Here is a 20056-nt window from a genome sequence, read left to right on the forward strand (position 1 = left end):
ACAAGACTAATCACACAACAAGACACAGGTGAGGAGGGAGGAGAAAACACAGGGGCACAAGGTGAACACAATCAGGAAATCAGACACAGGAGGGCAAACACACAGAAAGCAACAGGCAAGACAGGAGATGAACATTTTAAAAAATAATACAGGAAACCAAAGACAGAAAAAGACAAGACAAAACACAACACAGACAGATCGTGACAAAATCGCTGTAAGGACCTGTAGTTTGACACACAAATGCATTTAGTGGTCGAAGAGGGTCTATGAAAGATGCTGACAAAATTGCATTATGGGAACAGTAAAATCACTTTCAAATTACTGATCACAAAAAACAAGAAAGTTGGACCATATGTTCAGGTTTTACGTTGAGGAAACACTTTATTATCTTTCACAAAAGTTCTGACAGTATTTTCTTTCAGAAGGTGGGGTGTCCTACTTCTCCAATGTGGTAATGCACTTCTGCATTGATTTGGAGTCATTATATCACAGGAAAGGGAAGCCATTTTAAACATCTATGCAAATCAATGAAACACCAATTTCCTTTTATTAAAGAATAATAATTCAAATGGATACTACAATTATTCATTGATTCAGGGTCATTCGATTACATGAGATCAAAACATAATTCCTTCATACACATTTTTATACAAATAGTCATAGGAATATTCATAAAATAGAAAAAGCACTACAACCAAAAAGAGTTGTGTCCTGCTTGTCCAATGCAGTTATGAAGTTATGCCTGCATTCAAAAATCATTAGGTCACATGAGATAAAAGTAACAAATATGCAGTTTTTGTTTTATAAACAAAACGTAGCTATTTAAAATAAATTAGCATTTTTGGCACCAAAATGACACTTTTCATCAACATTTTTCATAGAAAATTGAAGGTACACAAAAATCAAATAAAAGACTTGTGTCCCCTTTTATTCATCAAAACCCAGCACAGAAATAAGAATGAACAACATGCCAAGCATGTTAGCTGCTAGCTTGGGTTTCCACTACCATGGCAACCCACACATGAGCCCTTTTGCAGCTGCTCTTGCTTTTTGAGTTCAGACATGATATATCTTTTGTTGTTCACACCACTACTGTAGCTGGATAATCAATGTATTTCATCTCTGTATTCTGTAGGGTGATCATCATGGTTAATGAATGATATTGTTTATTTTTAGTTAATGTTTTATTAGAATAGCCTCTTGCTCAAATGTCTTTGGAATGGTCAATGGGCTCTCAGCCAATCAGGGTGAGTGAAAGTTAAAGATTACACATGGGGAGATAAATTCCAAGCTGTGTAAAGATAGACAGGTAAGAACCAGTTCATTTGTTGTTTAGACCCAGCATATCGTCTAGCAAATATACTATTTAGACACATTTGAAACAGAGTTTAAGATATTTTAGACAAATGTCAGCCCTGCTAAGGTCCTGTGCTCACAGAATCAGATCTTTCGATGGACTCAAACACAAGGCTTGGGAATTATGCAGCACAAGTTTGCTCGAGCGATGCCGGTAAGTTTATACTCTTCATGTTCACTGGTCAGATGGCAACAACATGTCACTCAGAAATGTATTGATGTTTGTATTCCTATAAGGGTTTATTGGAAATATAGAAGAAAGCACATGGCTTTTAAATCAAGTGACCACAGATCGTGCAGCTCCCTGGTGCTAAGGTTATAAAGTGTGTTATGTAGAGTCAGCAGTATTGGAATTTAAGTATTCCCTTAAAAAAAAAAAAAATCTGATGGGTGTACACTGAAGGCTTTTTCTGAATAAATGTTCTAGTATCGTTTCCTATGCTATTCCTGGCTGAACATCGTAATTACACATCATACTGGGAAGTTTGTACCATCCAAGTTGTTCTGTGCCATTAACACTGATATTGGGTCTACTCTTCTTGTCATGATTTATGTTTGCTTCTCTAATTCATTAGGCCTGACAAAGGTTCACTTTTAAAACACTCTTATGTATTCTGTGATAGAGAAGGTACCAAACCTTTAACCCTATGGGACCCGTTTCAATCATTCATTAAACTGACCACTCTTCATGTGAAGTGATATCTTCAAATGTATTTGTAATGTATTTAGGATAATCCCATTGAGATGAACCATTTCGTTTTCAAGGGGGTCCTAACATATAGTACAGACTGCAAGCAAAAAACAAATAAAGCAAATTGACCAAGGTATTTCATATTATTTTCAATGCTTATCAATGAAATAACAGATTATTAATTCATTAATAATCCTAACAAAAAAATAAGAATTTCATCAATTTGTCTCCAAACAAATGAATGAAATTCTGAGACATACACAGCTGTTGAGGCATTCTTGTTACCCAAGAATGCCTCAAGACCCCCCAAAACACTTTGGCTGGGGGTTGTGACCCTGATATTTTTGAACTACTCAAATAGAGAAAAAGGAATCATCATCTTATTTCAAATCTGCGGTAAATGCTGATGTTCCAATCACATTGTAACTACTGTATTAAACCCATGCTCTTTTTGCTAAATCTTTGAATGTGAGGTCCCTCCATGTGGACAGCCGTCCTCACACACCCGCACTGAGCAGCAGCTATGTGCACGGCACCTCCACCATCCCTCTGCTCCCCCTGACCGTGGGCCAGAGTCTGGACTCCACCGTTCAGCGCTGGCCCGACCGTGAAGCTGTGGTCTTCCTGCAGGACGGCATCCGGAAAACCTTTGCACAGTTTCAGCAAGATGTAGGTCTTCAGCTTCTGTTAGAGCTTTCATGCATTTATTATAATATGTTAAGAGTCTGCTTTTTCAATAAAGAACACTTCGAGAACAACTTGTCAAATCATTACAAATGTTAACTTGTTATGTTAGTAGGATACTTGTTAGACCTTTTGAATCCCAATGAAATGGTGGTTTGTCATTAACTCTACATGAAGCAACCCCCATTAAATGTAGTTTAATAATATGAATTGGTCTCCTCTTTGGGAGAACTCATCACCAAGCTTCTCTGAATCACAGGAATACTTGATTGCATCAGACAAATCTATCAAGCAGTCACAGTATTGAATGATTATCTGATTTATCTGTAACATTCTTTGGTGCAGGTTGACAAGGCGGCTGCAGGTCTGCTCGCTTTGGGCCTGGAACGAGGCGACAGACTGGGAATTTGGGGACCCAACACGTACGAGTGGATCCTCTTCCAGTTTGCCTCAGCCAAAACTGGAATTATAATGGTCAGTTTCAGATTTACAATTGCATTTACAATGTAGCCTTGTGGTTAGAAAGACAGTTGTTATCAAACACCCTGCTGCCAAGTATGAGTGAGCAGGACATTGACCCTGGAAAGTTATTCTGTACCATCTAAATATCTACTAGGTCACTGCAACTTTTTAATTCATTTCTGTATGCAGTCATGTGTTTCAAATCAGGTGTATAATATGGTATGTACTATAAAGCCAATTTGAAATCTGTGTAGTGAGGGACTGTGCATACACTTGACTTTTAACCTTTTTTTTATCAATGCAGGTTTCATTGAACCCGGCCTATCAGGTGAAGGAAGTGGAGTTTACTCTAATGAAGGTACAGTGAGTTGTGTTACAGAGTATTACTATCATTAGCTGTTATAATGTGCATATAGTAAAAGTACCTGTACACAGTTGGCAGGTACTTTTACTTGAGACTTTCTATTTTATGCTACTTTAAACTTCCAATCCAATCCAAAAGTACATTAGGTAGATACAGTATGTTATTATGAATATTATTGATGAAGATAAGACTTGATTGATCTTTATAGTGAAATTCACAAGCTACTTGGAAGTATATATATTAAGAAAAGGAAGCCCCACCTTAACCTTCTGCAACACTTAAAAAAATAAAAATCAAACACCAGATATGTGTCATTTGCAGGTCCAGTGTAAAGCTGTGCTCTGCCCTACCAGCTTTAAAAGCCAACATTTCTGTGAGATGCTGAGGGAGCTCTGTCCAGAGATTGACTCGTCGTCAGCAGGAATGATCAAAAGCTCCAGGTTTGACAGAGTCAATGTCAGATATCAGATTTAATAAATGTTGTCTTCTTCTGTTACCATTATGGGAGTAACAGACATTAAATGCTTAAACATTTTCCATTGATTTAAATAAATATCCTGTCTTGGTTGTGCCAGGGTGCCAGAGCTGCGTATGGTGATTGTGACGGACAGCAGACAGCCGGGGATGCTCCACGTAGACGATGTGATGCAAGCAGGGGAGAGTCAGCACCACCAACAGCTGATGGAGCTGCAGAGAAAGCTGTCCTTCGATGATCCCATCAACATCCAGTTCACATCGGTAACCCTCAGTCACACTGTCACTCATGTATTTTATATATCTTGGACTGACACTATAAAGATCAGATCATGCTTCTTTGTTTCAGGGGACTACAGGGAGTCCAAAGGGAGCCAGTCTTTCACACCACAATATTGTAAACAATGCCTACTTTCTGGGACTCAGAATAGGTTTTAGAGAAAAAGTAAGTATATTGGTCTCTTCATCATTAAAAACACACAGACAGTAAAATGTAAGTAATTGTATTTTCATTTCCCCATCAGTCTCAGGTGCGAGTTTGTGTGCCCGTACCTATGTACCACTGCTTTGGCTCTGTGTTGGGAGGGATGGCTATGGCACTGCATGGCATCACACTGGTCTTCCCTTCCACTGCCTACAACAGCCGAGCCAACCTGGAGGCCATTCAGAGTGAAAGGTATGGCACCCTGCTCATCACGCAAATTAACTTTAACTATACAATATCTTACACTTAAGTTAATTTGTGTTTTTTTCACTCGAGGTGCAAATATGTGTACGGCACTCCCACAATGTTCACCGACATGCTAAGCCAACAGGATTTACACAAGTACGATTTGTCATCACTTGAAGCTGGTAATAGATATAAAACACTAAAACATCTGTTGTATTGAACGTGGTGTAATTTTGAGCAAGCATTGAAGGCATCCTTTTCGTATGTGCTGCTGTGTTTAAGGCGTCATTGCTGGTTCTCCGTGCCCTCCTGAGATTGTGAGAAGACTGATAACAGAAATGAACATGAAAGACATAACGGTAACATATTCTGAATAATAATTTTGCTATAAAACGTATTTATTATAACCATAAGCATATGCTTCTTCATCATATAACATCATAGGTTCATCATTTTCTAACAGATAGGCTATGGAACCACTGAGAACAGCCCCATCACATTCCTTGGATTCCCACAAGACAATGAGGACCTGAAGATGAATACTGTTGGATGTATCATGAACCACACTGAGGTATGCCTCATTATTTGCCAGAAAAACCTTTTTTATTCGTGCCATAACCCCTCTGTGACGTATGCCTGTGTGTCTTTACTATAGGCCAAAGTGATCGACCCTTGTACCGGGGAGATTGTCCCTCTGGGGGCCTCGGGGGAGCTGATGGTCAGAGGCAGCTGTGTGATGCAGGGATACTGGGACGACCCTCAGAGAACCAGTGAAGCTATCTCCCAGGACCGCTGGTACAGGACTGGGTAAGAGACTAGTATGTGCAATGTATACAGAAGATACAAAGGCATGTTACTTTAACAGGGTTTGATGTCAGATCATTTATGATTTTTTCCTTCTACACAGTGACACAGCCAGTCTAAACAGTTTGGGATACCTTCGCATTGAAGGACGTATGAAGGATTTGATCATCCGAGGAGGGGAGAACATCTATCCTGCTGAGATAGAGCAATTTCTCTATACACACTCGAAAGTAAAAGAGGTGCAGGTGAGACTCAAAACCACTAGAGGGCAGCATTGATTGATTGATTGATTGATTGAAAAGTTTATTAACAGCTTGTATATTGGGTACAGTACAGTACAGCTCAAAACATACAATTGTTAAGGGGATGCAGACCAGAGAAAGACTTTCGTCTTGTTTACATCAGGGTCCCCCATTTCCAATTCATCATATCATTTAAGACATATAAGACATATTTGACAGAGGTCAGATACATTGTCTCAGCAGCTAAAAGCGAAGCATTGAAGCCATACTTGTTGTCTCTCTGAATGTTGGACATAATTAAACATAAATAACATAATAAATATATTACAGTGATCTGAGATGTTGTATTTCTCTGTCCAGGTGGTTGGAGTGAAAGATGAGAGGCTGGGTGAGCAGGTGTGTGCCTGCATCAAGCTGAAGGAGGGCCACACCTCCAGTGCAGAGGAGATTAGAGCGTTCTGCAAAGGCCAGGTGAGAGTGGGTGACGACAAAATGACTCAACATACTCAAAAGAAATCAGCACAGCTTTACAGTTTGTGTTTTCTCCCACTAGATATCTCACTTCAAGATCCCGCACTATGTGATGTTTGCAGACAGCTACCCTCTGACAGCCTCTGGAAAGGTACAGTTCACCAACATCACTGAACTACCAAGATTTAAAATTGATAATGAGACTGAAACGCTTGCTATTTCATTTGTTTTCTAGATCAAAAAGAACATATTAAAGGAGGAAATGGAGAAGGAATTAGGCCTTTAATTGTGTGGCCCCTGGTGGACAGCTGAGGGAGTCAGACACTGAGCAGTGTTGAGTAAAGACTTTCTTTACCAACAGCTGGACTGGGACTATATCACTGATCAGCTGCTGGCTCGCCACTCCCTGACATTCTTTTATTTGTACTTCACACCTCATTACCTCTGCATGTTTAATGTTAATATACATCAGCTTCATGATACAGTATGTAATGACAACCCACTGGTACAAGCCATACAATGTGACTGCAAGCTTTAATAAATGTCCAATAAGTGTATATTGTGCTGTATCCTCTTTAATTTCAGTACAGTAAATGACCCAAACACCACAAGGTTATTTTTCATCTCAATCTTTATTTACTTAAACAATTTTGACAATCTGATATCATAGAACAATGGCTTTAACCATTCATTAGCTGAACATGCCATACAGAATCTGAAATAAATAGGGCTTTTAATGCCAAATGTCAGTATGTACAAATTACCATCCATACAAGCTACAGTATATACACTGACTGAAGAACACACGTTAGTAACAGGCTCATCGAGTGCCCAAAATGACATATTATATTATTAAATAAAACAAATACTGAACTTTAAATTATTATTCAAGATTGAGACCCAAAGACTTATGAAAGGGATATCAGGAGAAATGTGTTTTGGCATGTAAAATGATTTGCCAAATCCAACCTGCTTAAAATCCAAGACAAAGTCAAAGAAACATTTAGGTCACAAGTTAACAGAGAATCATTACATATGCTGCATGACACAAAGGCCACAATAGACCATAAATCATACACCAGCCAAAATGAAATGAGTATCCTTTGTTTAAGTTTTATGGAGCCAAATTCACCTACTGGATAATTTCCCTTATATCAGAACGAGGTAAATGAGCCTGTCACAAGATTAAAAAAAAAAAAGAAATGTGTACATAAAACATAAAAAAGGCAAAACTGTTCCCTTGAAATTTCAACAGATGTCCACAGAGGAAAAAACACTCGACTGCAGCGAAACATTTGAGGAGCAGTTTGTTTAAGCTTTCTCCAAGCTTCAACATGGCGACTACTTCCAGGTTAATCACAGGAAGTAGCCGGTAACAAGAGGAACAACTGCACTATGGCTACATGGCTTTGAACGATCAACATTCACTTCAGTCGTGAATATGGGGTCCGACCACACCTCTCAGACACCACATTACAAATGCACACATGCAAGAAAATATTGCATTTTAAAGCATACTGTGAGATAAATTAGTTAATATGAACACATCCCTTTTTAAATATAATACATTCTAAATTGAAAGTAGCTTAACTGTGCAATTTTGAGTGAAAATACAGGAGGAAAAAAGGTCAAGAGGAAGCTTTGGTCTGGTGGAGACCGTTTGTCAAGGTTTCAGAAGAACAGTGGAACTAAGAATATAACGGTGCCACTTCAGAGTTGACGTCTAGAAAGCAACACATTTGTAACGACATTCATACAAGCACAGTAAAGCACAGCTTTAGGCACATGCAAGTGTGTGGTAGGAACGTGTGCACACACGACTGTGCACCTACTCACAGATGCATTCAGAGCTGCAAACTGGAGGCAAGTTCATTGTGAAGTCCAGCCTCTCTTCCACACGTCAAAAAATGCACAATCCCAAACAGGCAAACACACGCGGCATCGGTTTCCTTTCAAACTCTTTCTCTCGCATACACACACCTAGCACACAATGTAAAGGTCATTCAAGTGTCCTCTGGGTTCCCACAGTGACAGTAGAGGTTCAGGTGGTGTGGGGTCGCCTCACACACTCAGAGGCAGCAGAGCTGGTGGAGACACGGCTCTGGATGTGGTGATGGAGGTCAAGGAGCTGGGGTCCAACCCGTTTACAGTCCTGCAGAAGCCACATGGACAATATTAGCAAACGCAGACACGTATAAGTACAGGGCAGACAGAACGGTTTATAAAACCAGAAGGAACTCTCTGGAATAATTGAACCACTTGATAAAAGACTCACGTTTTCTCAAAGTAGGTCGTGTGAAGAGAGTGTGAGAACTTTGTGGCATTGCTGTTGATGAGTTTGCCGTTGTCTGTGGAATAATTTTTTCTAGCTGCTTGGTCTTTGGCAAAGTTCCTGCAGGCGGCGATTTTGGACTCCAGAGCCTAATCACAAAACAGGAGATACCGTCAGTCTTTAGTCCGATCATAAACACATTTCTGTTTCTGTTGCTGAGGACATCAGTGTTCTATCCAGGTATTTATCCTTCTTATGTGTTACAAAGCAATAAGACTCACCCCAACCTTCCTCAAAAGGTCGCCAACAATATTAAGAGCAGAGATTCGAGCAGAAGGAGTGAGGGACGAGTTGCCGTTGCAGCCGTTGGACAGTGCTGCAAAAGACACAATCCAATGTCAGGATACAGATCAGACAATTTCTCATTTCACATGAGTCATAAAGAGTGAGATTCATTTCCAACCCTGACCTTTTTGCGTGATGAAGGGGTGCTCTATGCTCTTTCCTACGGGTGTGGCTGGGAGGGATAAAGAGGCCTGAACTGCAGAGTCCATCTTGTCGATGTCAGAGGTGGGGGAGCTGGGTGCTGACATCCTGTCGGTGGTCCGCTCCCGTACCGCCAGCTCCTGTCTCAGGTCTGCAGAACACAGAGTCAAACTCATGAGATAATAATAATAATACACTTTATTTATATAGTACCTTTCATGCTTGACGCAGCCCAAAGTGCTTGACAGAGTATGACAGAGTATGACAATAACAAATGAGGAACACAATTAAAAACAGAAAGCGTAATATCCCTGAACCATAAAACAATACAACATAAACAGTGACGCAGCGTCCACACGGCAGCGTGCGTTGAAGCTTGCCGGCGGGCGTGTCTGAAACTCGACCAACAACCAATCACATGAATCTCCCGCCCTGGACACACAAGCACGCGGTTTGATTGGCTAGCGCTTGTACTGGTATATGATTTGATTGGCTGACGCTTCCGTCGAAGCTTGAAAAGTTGACATTTTCTCAACTTTTCAAGCGAGCAACGGAGGCAAAGTGAAGCGACGGAACCACAATGCAGTACGGCAAAGCGTGACGTCACCCCATTCAAAGTGAATGGGAAGCAGTGTTGACGCTTCAACGCACGCCGCCGTGTGGACGGGCCGTGATACTACTAACAAAAATTAAGCCAAATTAAAAAGATAGGTCTTTAATTTACTTAAAGAAAATTCCAATTGAGTTCTAAGATGAAATGGGAGTTTTCTTGTAATGCACTCTAGGTACTTCTAAAAGTAAAATATAGGAGGATCTTAGTGTCCTTGCAGGTTGATAAAATGAGAGACAGTCACTTACATATGTTGGGGCAAGGTTATGCAAAGCCTTGTAAAGCATTAAAAGCACTTTAAAATAAAATCTGAAGGACACCGGTAACCACTGCAGTGATTCAGGCACGGGCCAAATGTGGTCTTTTTTTGTGTTTGTTAAAATGGCCGCAGCATTCTGAACTAATGCGATTTCTTTATGGACTTTTTAGGGAGACCAGTAAAAAGAGAATTGCAATAGTCCAAGCGAGTAATAAAGGCATGTACAACCATTTCAGCTCCTCCACTAACCCTTACACACATGATGCTGTGCCTGCCAAAGGGTTGAATAGAGTTGTGTCTTTACCTCGTGCTTCGTCTTTCAGCCGCTGGACCGACTCGAGGAGAGTCTCCTTCTCGTCCAGCTCACTTTCCAGGAAGGCATTTCTCTCAATGGCCTGGTTTAGACGGCCCTCGAAGTCCTCGAGAGAAACAATCGTTGCCCTGCACACAGGTAGAGTTTGGAGGGTAACATTGTTAAAACATGTTTTGTCATTTAAGGTCCAATAGCTTGAAAACATCTAAATAAACCCCCCCCCCCCCCCTATTGAGCAAGAAGTGTCAGTCTGACCTCTTGGCTCTCTCCAGGTCGTCGTTGGCCTGCTCCAGTTCTCGGACGTATTTGTTGAGCTGATCTTTGATGCTGCGTGTCTGGCCCAGGTCGTCCTCCAGCATAGAAACCTGCTTATAACTCTGGGCATGCTGATGCTCCAGCTTCTCCTGTGTGAGGGGGAAAGAAAAGGACATGGGAGTGAATGTGTGGAGAAAAGACAAGGAAAAGACAAGGACTGAACTGTACTTTCATTAAATGTTTATGGGTCATGCAGCGTGTAAGTACCGTATTATATACTAAACAGTAATCATCAGTACTCCGACTGTTATGATGACAACCTGGTGAATCACAAGACAGTTAGTAAAGATGATCTCCCACACACTATGTTATGGTTATAGAGCCTCTTGTGGCTTATTTGCCCTGTGGCACTTTACAGTACAGTTAGCATGCTAGTGTTGTGGCCCCTGAGGCACAAAGCATGATTCACAGTATTTTCTGGTTCATTTACACCGTCTGTTTTCAGCATGAGCTGCTGTAATCACACTCACATGATGGGGTCATGGGAAACATCACAATACTTTTCTGCTCTGTGGTGGATACGGTGTTTATCCTGAATGCATACACAGCCATTGGTTTACCTATAAACATGCGAGCGTGACTACAGCACATTGAATACATCTGACCACTGTTAATGCCTGCATTGATTTAGAACCAGACTTGTCTTTGCAGTTCTCTATTTTCTTCCAATCCAATTAAAGAGTGCCGGAGGATTACCTCACGACTTGTTAACGCCTACATTAAAATAAGACATTGAACTCTGTCCTCGGGATCCAACAGAGATCAGATAACCTCCTAAGACCGCAAATTACTTTATTGGTCAATAGATCATAAAAACCCAAGCCAAATCCTAAAATATTAACCACATGGCAAGTCACCAGACCCAGTTACCTTGAGGTTGACCACCTCGTTCTTCAGTCTCTCATTTTCAATCTGGAGGTCTCGAAGGCGGTATTCGGCCTGACTCAGCTGCGCCTCCAGCTCGGCCTCCAGCTCCCGGCTCCCCTCCTGGAACTCCTGCAGCTCCTCCTGGGCATCGTAGCAACTGTGGTGCACACAGTGAGGACACACGTAAACAATCACTGTCAATTACCAGCTGCCCTGTTCACTGCCACCATTCAGCTCTGTATCGCTGACTGGCTGAATGACCACAGGCCTGAGCTCTAGAAACGGTCTGGCTTTTGTCCCGCAAGATGAGCCAGGCTCAGGCATGTTCTAGCAGCTTCATCTCCAATGGCCAGGAATAAACCTGCATAAAAAGCCCTGTCAGACATTTGTAGATTTTTAACCTTCAACCTTGCCGCTGCCAAACAGGAATCTCAGTGCTGTCGAGTTAAGCATTCTAAATATACAGCCCTAAAGAGACAGCTGACAGTAGGAGGTTCAGAGGTAGCATGAAAAATAGGCCTGCTGTCAAAGAGTCCTCAGCTGTGGGAGAGGTTAAAAGGTCAGAGGTGGGGAGAAAATGAGAGGGTGCAGGAACAGGACACCGTGGTCAGGGATGACCCCATGCAGAGCATCTTCAAAACACACACAATAACTCATAATGGAACATGTGTGGAAGTACACATTTCAAATAGAAAATAAAAGTAAAAATAAATGTTGTGGTGATTAATGTAATGCAAATGTATCCTAACCTTTTTCCAATGATGACACTGTGGTCAACACTGTTCTCAGATCAGCTGATTTGTGCTGGGATAATGGCCTCACAGTGGCTCTACTCTGGAATCCATGAATCAGTTGTTGTGGTGGGGTCGTTCCACACATACCAACGCCACAGCGGCTGCTTCATCAGCACGCTGCGTCCTGCAGCATAACTTTCATACGCCTTTCATGGTTTCCAACAACCCACAGCACTCTGGACGCGTGACGCAGAACAGCATTAAATAGCATTAAATGCTGGTCAAGCATTTAAAATTAAATCTTTCAGGGGATGAACAGAGGGAAAGACTCACCTTTTTTAAATTAATTTTTGTATTTATTTACTTTATAATGTATTATTGTTATTAGTATTAATCGTACTTACCTTAATTGAAGTGCTACATGTCAGTTTTGTAATTGTTTTTTGGGTTGTTTTTTTGCTTGTAAATGTAATCAATTAATAAAAATGAAAAAATAAAATATGTCAGTGTTCAGTTTAATTATAAACTGTATTATATCCAAGTGTCCTTGTCGAGGTAAAGCGGAAAAGTAAAACATCTCTTCTGGTAGATAACCTTTCAATAGGTTACAAATAAACGCTGCCTGCTGCCACAGTGAGCGGATTGCTGTTAACGTGATCCTGAGAAACTGCATGAACCAAAACATGTGTGAGACACGCCACTGTAAACATGGAGTTCTTTTTCCGTGGGCTGGAGTCTTTCCGCTATGTACCCACATGAGGAATTTCTTAGAAACCCAGCAGGACTTTAACCCTCACTGCGCCGGTTTACACTTCCTTTGAGAGTATGATGGGCCCCAAGTCCATAAATAGAAAAGACAGACAGACTGAGTTCAACAAAGATTTACAAACAACAACCCAAAGCACCACGGCTGCCTACTCCAAACACAGACTGAGCAGATGTTGTCATTTCCTCCTGAGCAAGCCACAGCTGACTTTAAAAAAAGCCTGTCTTTTCATTTGCCTTATAAGGCTCAACACGGCTTTTTGTGATGAAACTTTAAACTGTGACATATCAGGAAAACGACATATTCAGCATTTTAACATCTGCCTATTATGTAACAATGAGCGACTTATTTCTAAACGTATTCATCTCCTGCTGTTTCCGAGGGTTGTCTGAGTTTGCTTATTTCAGTTTGGGTTTGTTGCCATCTTCTATTTGATTCAAAGATTTGGAAAGACAGGTCACACATTAAAATATAAAACATTGTTACATAACCCATTTTGGAAGATTGAGCTTGGCTGGCAAACAGTCATATTCTCACAGTACAAAAAGCAGAGAAGATAACTTGATTTGATAACTTGTGAAATGAGAAGTAAATCACACTGCCTACCTTTTCTTATATTTGAGGGCTTGGGACTTCCAGTAATCAACTTCCTCATCCTTTGACGTAAATTTGGGAATCATCTCTTTGTCCATGTCAGGGCACCCTGAGGAACAAAAAGACAGATGTATTAGCCTCACAGCAACTCACAAGTACATATTATGGGAAGCAAGCAAGGCTAGTGGCCATGGGGTTAAAACAGGAACAACAACAGTGTACAAAACAAACCAGCGTGGCTCTAACCTGGTCCAATCATTTCACTATGTTCATCCTTTTGCATGTAGAAACATGCACAGTGCATTCCCGTCTAATCTCAGAGCTGAACCACGGGGCAGATCAAGATTTAAAACATTCCCTCATTCCTCACTGCAGAAGATAACAGAAGAGACAGCTCTTTTTTTTATTGGAAGTAGCAAACAAAGCCAGATCAGCCTGGCCATGTCACCGAGCCGCTCTGAGGTCATGTCCTCCTCAGTTACTCATGCATCACTGAGTATAGTGTCTTAAGGGAAAAGTCACCCAATTATTTAGAAGCTGGGTTTGGATAAAGTGCCAAACATGACAGTTTTTCTTTTTTACAACTGAATAGACTCAACGATATGTGTGCAGTGCATAGTAGAAGTGTGTCTTCTTTATGAAGTGTCATTAAATTACCCCTCATGTGAGGTCCAAATTACTTTAATGTTTAAAATGTCTCCTCTTCCGTCCCGTTAGCGGAAACAACACTTCACTAGAAGTCAGTTCCTCTTTTCTGGTGAGCTAATAAACTCTGCCTGTGATCTCTGTGGACCAACAAGGCAGGAAATGATTAAACACATCTGGAAAGAGCTGTTTTGTGTGGGGGGGAATACAGCTGCTACTCACATTGCTGTACCTCCAGGAATATTCATAATCCGGACAGATACTAACCTACAAGGAGTTCCTGCTGATAGGTCAGACAGCCAGTGAACGCAGCACAGGAAACCTCTCAGCTGGACTGAAGGTTAAGCTAACTACGCTCAACAGTTTGAGGAAGGTATTATTTTGACTGGACAAGCCTGTCTTGGGCTTAGGCGAGGAGGAGGAGGAGGAGGAAGGCGTGTTCGTTTTGACTCAGTGGGACGGAGGCTCCGGCAGAACCGCCCGACCGCCTGCTCTTCCCTTAAACATTTCTCTGGGGTGGCGTCATCAACAATTTACTTGCAAAAGGCCGCTTATGTGTCAGTCCTTTGAAAACACAAAGGAAACTGGAAACCAAAACACCCAGAGGATCAAGAGAGGGAAATGCCCTCAAGCTGCTACTGACATGTTAGATGTGTCATATGATAAGGGAATCTAGCAAACGCGTGTGTTGTGATGCTGATGGGTGTAAATGGGATCTGGTGTTTTCTACTGATCCCTGTGAGTCTTCAAAAAGGCATGAGCGACAGGCAACTGTTCCCATGGTGATTCAGATCAAAGGCCTTAACAGTAAAATTGGTTATTTATTTTTGTCCGCCCACTGACATGACAGGAGCTACGGAAGCAGTCTCACATATTTAGCACAGATGTGGACACCATGGTGCTGTACTGGTAACATGATACACCACTAAGATTGCAACAAAAAGGTTCAGTTACATAGTGTAACAGGTCAAGTGCTGAGAACAAATGACAGTTCCTGTTATCTCTCATTTCAGCATCCTTTGGAGCGGTGTCAGTTTGACCCCTGGGTCTGTTTTTCTGTTGTTACAACAGGCAGCAGGGCTCAGAGCCAGCAAAGATGGAGGTGAGAACCTCACTTACTGTGTGGAGCCATCTGGAAATTACAGACATGGGAAGGTAGCAAGGAGAGAGTTTCCTTTCCCACATTGTTGAAGATGACTCTGTGCTTACTAAGAGTTTAACTGCTGACTCAGATGGAGTATTTTTTTTATAACGGGGCCTAAGAGAGGGCTGAGTCAAATCCATCTGTAGTGTTATTGGTTTGCTCTAATGAGAATAATAATCAGACGTACAGCTTCACAGGGTGTGGTGGTAGTGTTCCCCTGACTATGTTTGGTCCTTTGTGTTATGCTTTAGCTTCGAGAGGACACTTCATTTAGCTGAGCAAAATCAAAAGGATAACAATCATACTATGTTATCAGAATCATCACCAAAAACTCCCAAATAACAATTGACATGCATCACAAATAACTGCCATTTACAGATAATACACACCTTTTCGAAATAACAATCATTACACTGCCATTTATTTGATTTATCAGTTTTATCTGAATAGCGGCAGGTTATCATTTAGCTGTAGGTATGTTAGCTAATAAACGCTGTCGTCAATGTGTGGATATTTATAAAACTGCGTTGTTTGACAGACGGTACACAAGCTTGGGATAATGCCAAACTGTACGCTAAATGCTGTTAAAAGAATGCGGATATTACCACATACAAAACGTTCAAATGAAGAAAGCGAAATATCAAGGCGAAAATGTCTCTGGACATTAAAGCCGGGCTCGAGCTGTCATCTCGGTTTTCAAACAGCTGAACGCGACACACAAACATGTCAGACGTTAAAACTAAATCATGTTTACGGTTAAATTCGTTACCTGCTCATGTCAAATCGGTGTCCAGCTATCTTCTGTTTCAGGGGGTCGCCTTCCAGCTGGTGTTATATCCAACACACACCTCTCCCCTGCTCTGGCCTCGGATATATTAGTGACTGAGCTGTGTTTAGGAAATTGCCAACGCGTCTCCCGGAAGCGACGTAAATCCTGACGGGAAAACGTGCTGACGTAATTCACGTTTACGTCGAAACTGGGCAGGGCTGCTCTAGAAATAGATGTACCAGAACCCGCCGCACCTTTTTTCTGACTGTAGATGTATTCCTACCTTTATACAGTCTATGATTCCGCCTACTTTTAACTACAGTGACCACAGGGTGGCATATGATTGCCAGAAACCACCAAACAGGGACTCCGAACTCAGAATTTCTTCATGTTACATTTTTGTATGACTTTCTGTTTACGATTTTTTTTTTACAACCATTCTGTGAGCTGAAAATAGGCTAGACTAGAATTTAGGCTATTGCAGAAGTGGGAGAAGTACTAAGATCTTAAGTAAAAGTAGAAGTACCAGAGTGTATATATAGGCCTACTCTGTTATAAGTACTGTAAAAGTCCTGCAATCAAAAGGTTACTCAAGTAAAAGTAGAAAAGTATTAGCCTCAAAATATAAAGTACCAAAAGTAAAAGTATACTTATTATGCAAATTGGTCAATTTCAGAATAATATATATTATATGTTTTGATTATAATTATTGATGCATTAGAGTGTTATCAAAGCTGGTAAAGATTCAGCTAGTTTTAATGACTTTGTATATTGCTGGGTAGCTTTCGAATTTTACTCCAGGTCTAACTAAAGTCTTATTTAAGTGTTATTTACATTTCACATTATTTATCCAAGTCTGTAAGCTAACTATAAGGGATACAAAATAAATGTAGTAGAGTAAAAGTACACGATTTACCAATTAATTGTAGTGGAGTAGAAGTACAAAGTAGCATCAAATGGAAATACTCAAGTAAAGTTAGAACCTCGAAAGTAAATGTACTTAGTTACTTCCCACCTCTGGACTATTGACACCATTTAAAAAAAAAAAATGTCTCAAACTTAACATTGGTCCTAAACCCCCAAAACAGCCTTAGCCTATAAAAACACAATTTTTATGAAAGAAAAATAAGTTGTTGCTGTTTTCTTGAACATCTTTTAATTTGCAGTGACTCACATTAACACAACTGAAAAGGATGTTCTATGTTTTGCTCATATTTAAGGAATGCACGTTAGCAAGCAGTGCAGTATGGAGAACATGAAACGCAAACCAGCTTGGCCACTTGAACCGTGGTGTCTCCCGGGGACCCAATCAGTGAAGGCCCTGCCTGCAGTCAGAGGTGGCTGGCCCTGTTTGACAAGGCGCAGCTCTTGCCTCCACCCTCAGCCAAAGATAAAGAAAGGCATGCGCTGAGGGAATTCAGTCTACATTTTCAAAGGATTCAACTTGTAGTCAACAATTGGCTGCAGTGGCTAATTGTCATTCAATGGAATTTCCTAAGGAAGATAGTCAAGAGGACGCACCAGAGTGTCCGGTGTGTTATGAGTGTCTCTCGGGCACAGAGAGGACTCTGAGCTGCGGACATGTGTTCTGTCACGACTGCCTGGTCAAAACGCTGGTCAGCATCAACAGCGATGGAAATATCAGAGACACTATTGTTTGCCCTATCTGCCGACATCTTACATTCATCAAGAAACAAAAGGAAGCGCTTGTGTCCCTTGCGATGGACAAGGATCAAGGTGGAGGGCAGACCCTGGAGGTGCCCCTGCCTCCACCCCCGAGACACATCCAGAGCGCACGGCGCAGCTCCAGTTTGCCGGTAGAACTTAATTGGATGTATCGCTGCTTCAGGGAAATGTCTGAACGAATCCACCGACAGAGGTTGATCAGCCCCAGCCATAAAGCATCTCAGATATTTATCATAAGCGCTCAAGGGCGACCCATGGCAGAAGACGATGCGCTTAGTGTTGTGATGACTGTGGTTCCACCGCAGCGCAGGCAGAGGCGAAGGCGCAGGATTTGCACCACTGCAAGATGCCTTATCGTTCTGCTCTCAGCTTTTACTATACTGGCATTAGTGGCTGCAACGCTACCCTGGATTTTGTTGGCATAGCACCGTGATGTGGGTGTATGGATTATGATGTGCCAATAGGGGATGATACATTGACAATTATAGCGAATATATTCTTATCCATGGCATTAAGTTTATGGTTGCTAAGCAATGAAGTGTGTGAATAAATGTGTTTGTCTTTCTGATGAAAATAAGGCATTTCCTTACAGAATCAAAAAGTTAAAAATGTTAAATTAAGTGAATATTTTTAGTTGAAAAGTGGGTTTAAGATATAATTAGGTATCGTGATTCCTCTCCTGGTTTTCAGGTCAGAAGTCAGAAGGTGTATGCCCCTTTGTGTGCATTACCAAGCAACAGTCCAGTAAAGTCAAGTCAAGGTTGAAGCTTTGACAGTCTTTTGTTTTGCATTCCTGTCTGTGACATGTTCGACATGTTTGATTAGAATAAAAAATGCAATACATCCTAACAATTTCAAAGCACACTCAAAGGTTACTAAATCCAAAACGATTGAACATCTTAGAATTATTTCAACAACCAAAAAAAGGGGCCTGCCAGAAAAAGTGCAATAAAAACCATGTAACCCAAATCCCATTGTTGTTAAAGCAGCTCAAGTCAATGTTGTGTTACCCTGTTGTTGAATACACTGTTTCCAAGCAGCAAAAGCTAACATCTATCCTTCAGGATTATTTTTTATGTCTGTCCTGAAAAGTAAAAAGGGGTTACGTTCTATACTGTAGCAGCCAGAAACGAGTTTGGTTTATTGAGGGAGCGTGACATAAATGACCCTGTTTAAACATTTGGGGTATCATGTTAAAATACTTTCTCTCCTCTTAAAATTACAAAGAAACATGTCAGATATTTGAAAAAATCCACATTTCATTTTTAGACTTTAATTGTACACATGCTAAATGAAAATGTTTGATAAGAAGATTGAAGGGAGTTAGATACACAGTTACATATACAGGCTCACATTGTAGTGTGTATAAGGACGCTGTAAACAGAGACACCTTTAAGAAATAATTGATGCACCCTGTGCAGTCTGAAGGAGATATACTGTAGCAGGTATAATGAGCTCTGCCTGGCTGTTTGCTGTAAGAAGATACGCCGCCTATACTGTGGCATTAGATTACTTGTCTGTCTAAAGAACCAAGATTAAGATGGAGAAGAAAGATATGAGCATGGCTTAAAGGGGGAAAAAAGTAACAACATAAGTTATATAACAAGTAGAAATTACACAATCACTGGTTTCTTTGAAAAAAGACTTGCTCTTGAAAATGAGGTCAAACAAAGAGAAAGGCAGAGTGACACCATGATAAATGTGTACACTCCTAGTTTCCTCCTGTGACAATCCCTCAGCCATCCTGCTGGGCTGGTCCTACAGGTTACACACCTGAGGGGCGTTTGTTCTGCAGCCAAACCCGTTGCTAAGAAAGTGAATAATCATTATTTAATTTGATGAATCAGATTTTAAGATGGTATTCTTGTTGGTGGCTTGCACGGCAGTGGTTAGAGCCGGATTAACTGAGTTATAAATGCTAAGCAGATACAATATTTAAGGCAAAGATATAATGAGTGAAAACATTATAACTCTAGTGATTTATTCAGGTTAAAATGATGACAGTACCGATTGAGAGAAAATTGCTTAAAAAAGCAGCAATTAGGTTTCTGCATTATGTTCATAATGTTGAATAAATTCGAAATTAACCTCCAGGCAGAGTGAAAGTCCTAACTAGTTGACATATGTATCATCATTAAAATGTACTTGAAGTAGTAATAAAAGTAATACAACTTGATTGTGTACTTTAGCACTATATGAGTAAATGTATTAATTTACAAATGACACCAAATGTAGTGGATTAAAAGTACAACATTTTTTCCTTTAAATATAGCAAAGTTTAGGTTGCTTAGAAATACTGAAAATACTCCAGTAAAGTTAGTAGTGTGCATCCCAGAATTGACCATCAACTGTACAATTTTCCAAAACTTTATTTTCCC

General features: G+C 40.8%; 3 protein-coding genes across 3 annotated transcripts; 2 read left to right on the plus strand and 1 right to left on the minus strand.

Moving 5' to 3' along the window:
• The first annotated feature begins 715 nt into the window (after window positions 1-715).
• Window positions 716-6755, plus strand: LOC117493479 (medium-chain acyl-CoA ligase ACSF2, mitochondrial-like). Its single transcript, XM_034144045.1, has 16 exons — window positions 716-1510; window positions 2521-2716; window positions 3077-3205; window positions 3498-3551; window positions 3879-3997; window positions 4133-4295; window positions 4381-4476; window positions 4556-4707; window positions 4792-4883; window positions 4984-5060; window positions 5165-5272; window positions 5357-5508; window positions 5609-5750; window positions 6108-6218; window positions 6301-6369; window positions 6454-6755. Exons 1-16 carry the CDS (start codon window positions 1407-1409, stop codon window positions 6502-6504), a joined length of 1815 nt encoding a protein of 604 aa, XP_033999936.1. The 5' UTR covers window positions 716-1406; the 3' UTR covers window positions 6505-6755.
• Window positions 6756-6831: 76 nt separating this feature from the next.
• ndel1b (nudE neurodevelopment protein 1-like 1b) lies at window positions 6832-16173 on the minus strand. The gene is made up of 9 exons (XM_034142774.1): window positions 15993-16173; window positions 13447-13543; window positions 11344-11497; window positions 10414-10562; window positions 10150-10286; window positions 8960-9127; window positions 8772-8866; window positions 8494-8639; window positions 6832-8370 (listed from the first exon to the last, which is right to left on the minus strand). Exons 2-9 carry the CDS (start codon window positions 13530-13532, stop codon window positions 8280-8282), a joined length of 1026 nt encoding a protein of 341 aa, XP_033998665.1. The 5' UTR covers window positions 13533-13543; window positions 15993-16173; the 3' UTR covers window positions 6832-8279.
• Window positions 16174-17295: 1122 nt separating this feature from the next.
• On the plus strand, window positions 17296-19767 carry LOC117492495 (RING finger protein 222). The gene has a single exon (XM_034142776.1). The coding sequence runs from the start codon at window positions 17477-17479 to the stop codon at window positions 18101-18103; it is 627 nt and encodes a 208-aa protein (XP_033998667.1). The 5' UTR covers window positions 17296-17476; the 3' UTR covers window positions 18104-19767.
• The last annotated feature ends 289 nt before the right edge of the window (window positions 19768-20056 follow it).

The sequence above is a fragment of the Trematomus bernacchii genome, unplaced genomic scaffold (genome assembly GCF_902827165.1).
Source record: "Trematomus bernacchii unplaced genomic scaffold, fTreBer1.1, whole genome shotgun sequence".
In the NCBI taxonomy this organism is placed as follows: Eukaryota; Metazoa; Chordata; class Actinopteri; order Perciformes; family Nototheniidae; genus Trematomus; species Trematomus bernacchii.

What these genes read in the sequence shown, in the direction of transcription:
- LOC117493479 (XM_034144045.1), top strand. Translation starts at nt 1,407, where the DNA reads ATGTCAGCCCTGCTAAGGTCCTGTGCTCACAGAATCAGATCTTTCGAT. An exon ending in TGGAGTTTACTCTAATGAAG is followed by an intron (nt 3,552 to 3,878) that starts GTACAGTGAGTT and finishes TGTCATTTGCAG; the next exon opens with GTCCAGTGTAAAGCTGTGCT. An exon ending in GTATCATGAACCACACTGAG is followed by an intron (nt 5,273 to 5,356) that starts GTATGCCTCATT and finishes TCTTTACTATAG; the next exon opens with GCCAAAGTGATCGACCCTTG.
- ndel1b (XM_034142774.1), bottom strand. Translation starts at nt 13,532, where the DNA reads ATGGACAAAGAGATGATTCCCAAATTTACGTCAAAGGATGAGGAAGTT. An exon ending in ACGAGGTGGTCAACCTCAAG is followed by an intron (nt 10,563 to 11,343) that starts GTAACTGGGTCT and finishes CCCCTCACACAG; the next exon opens with GAGAAGCTGGAGCATCAGCA. An exon ending in ACCTTTTGAGGAAGGTTGGG is followed by an intron (nt 8,640 to 8,771) that starts GTGAGTCTTATT and finishes TTTTGTGATTAG; the next exon opens with GCTCTGGAGTCCAAAATCGC.
- LOC117492495 (XM_034142776.1), top strand. Translation starts at nt 17,477, where the DNA reads ATGGAATTTCCTAAGGAAGATAGTCAAGAGGACGCACCAGAGTGTCCG.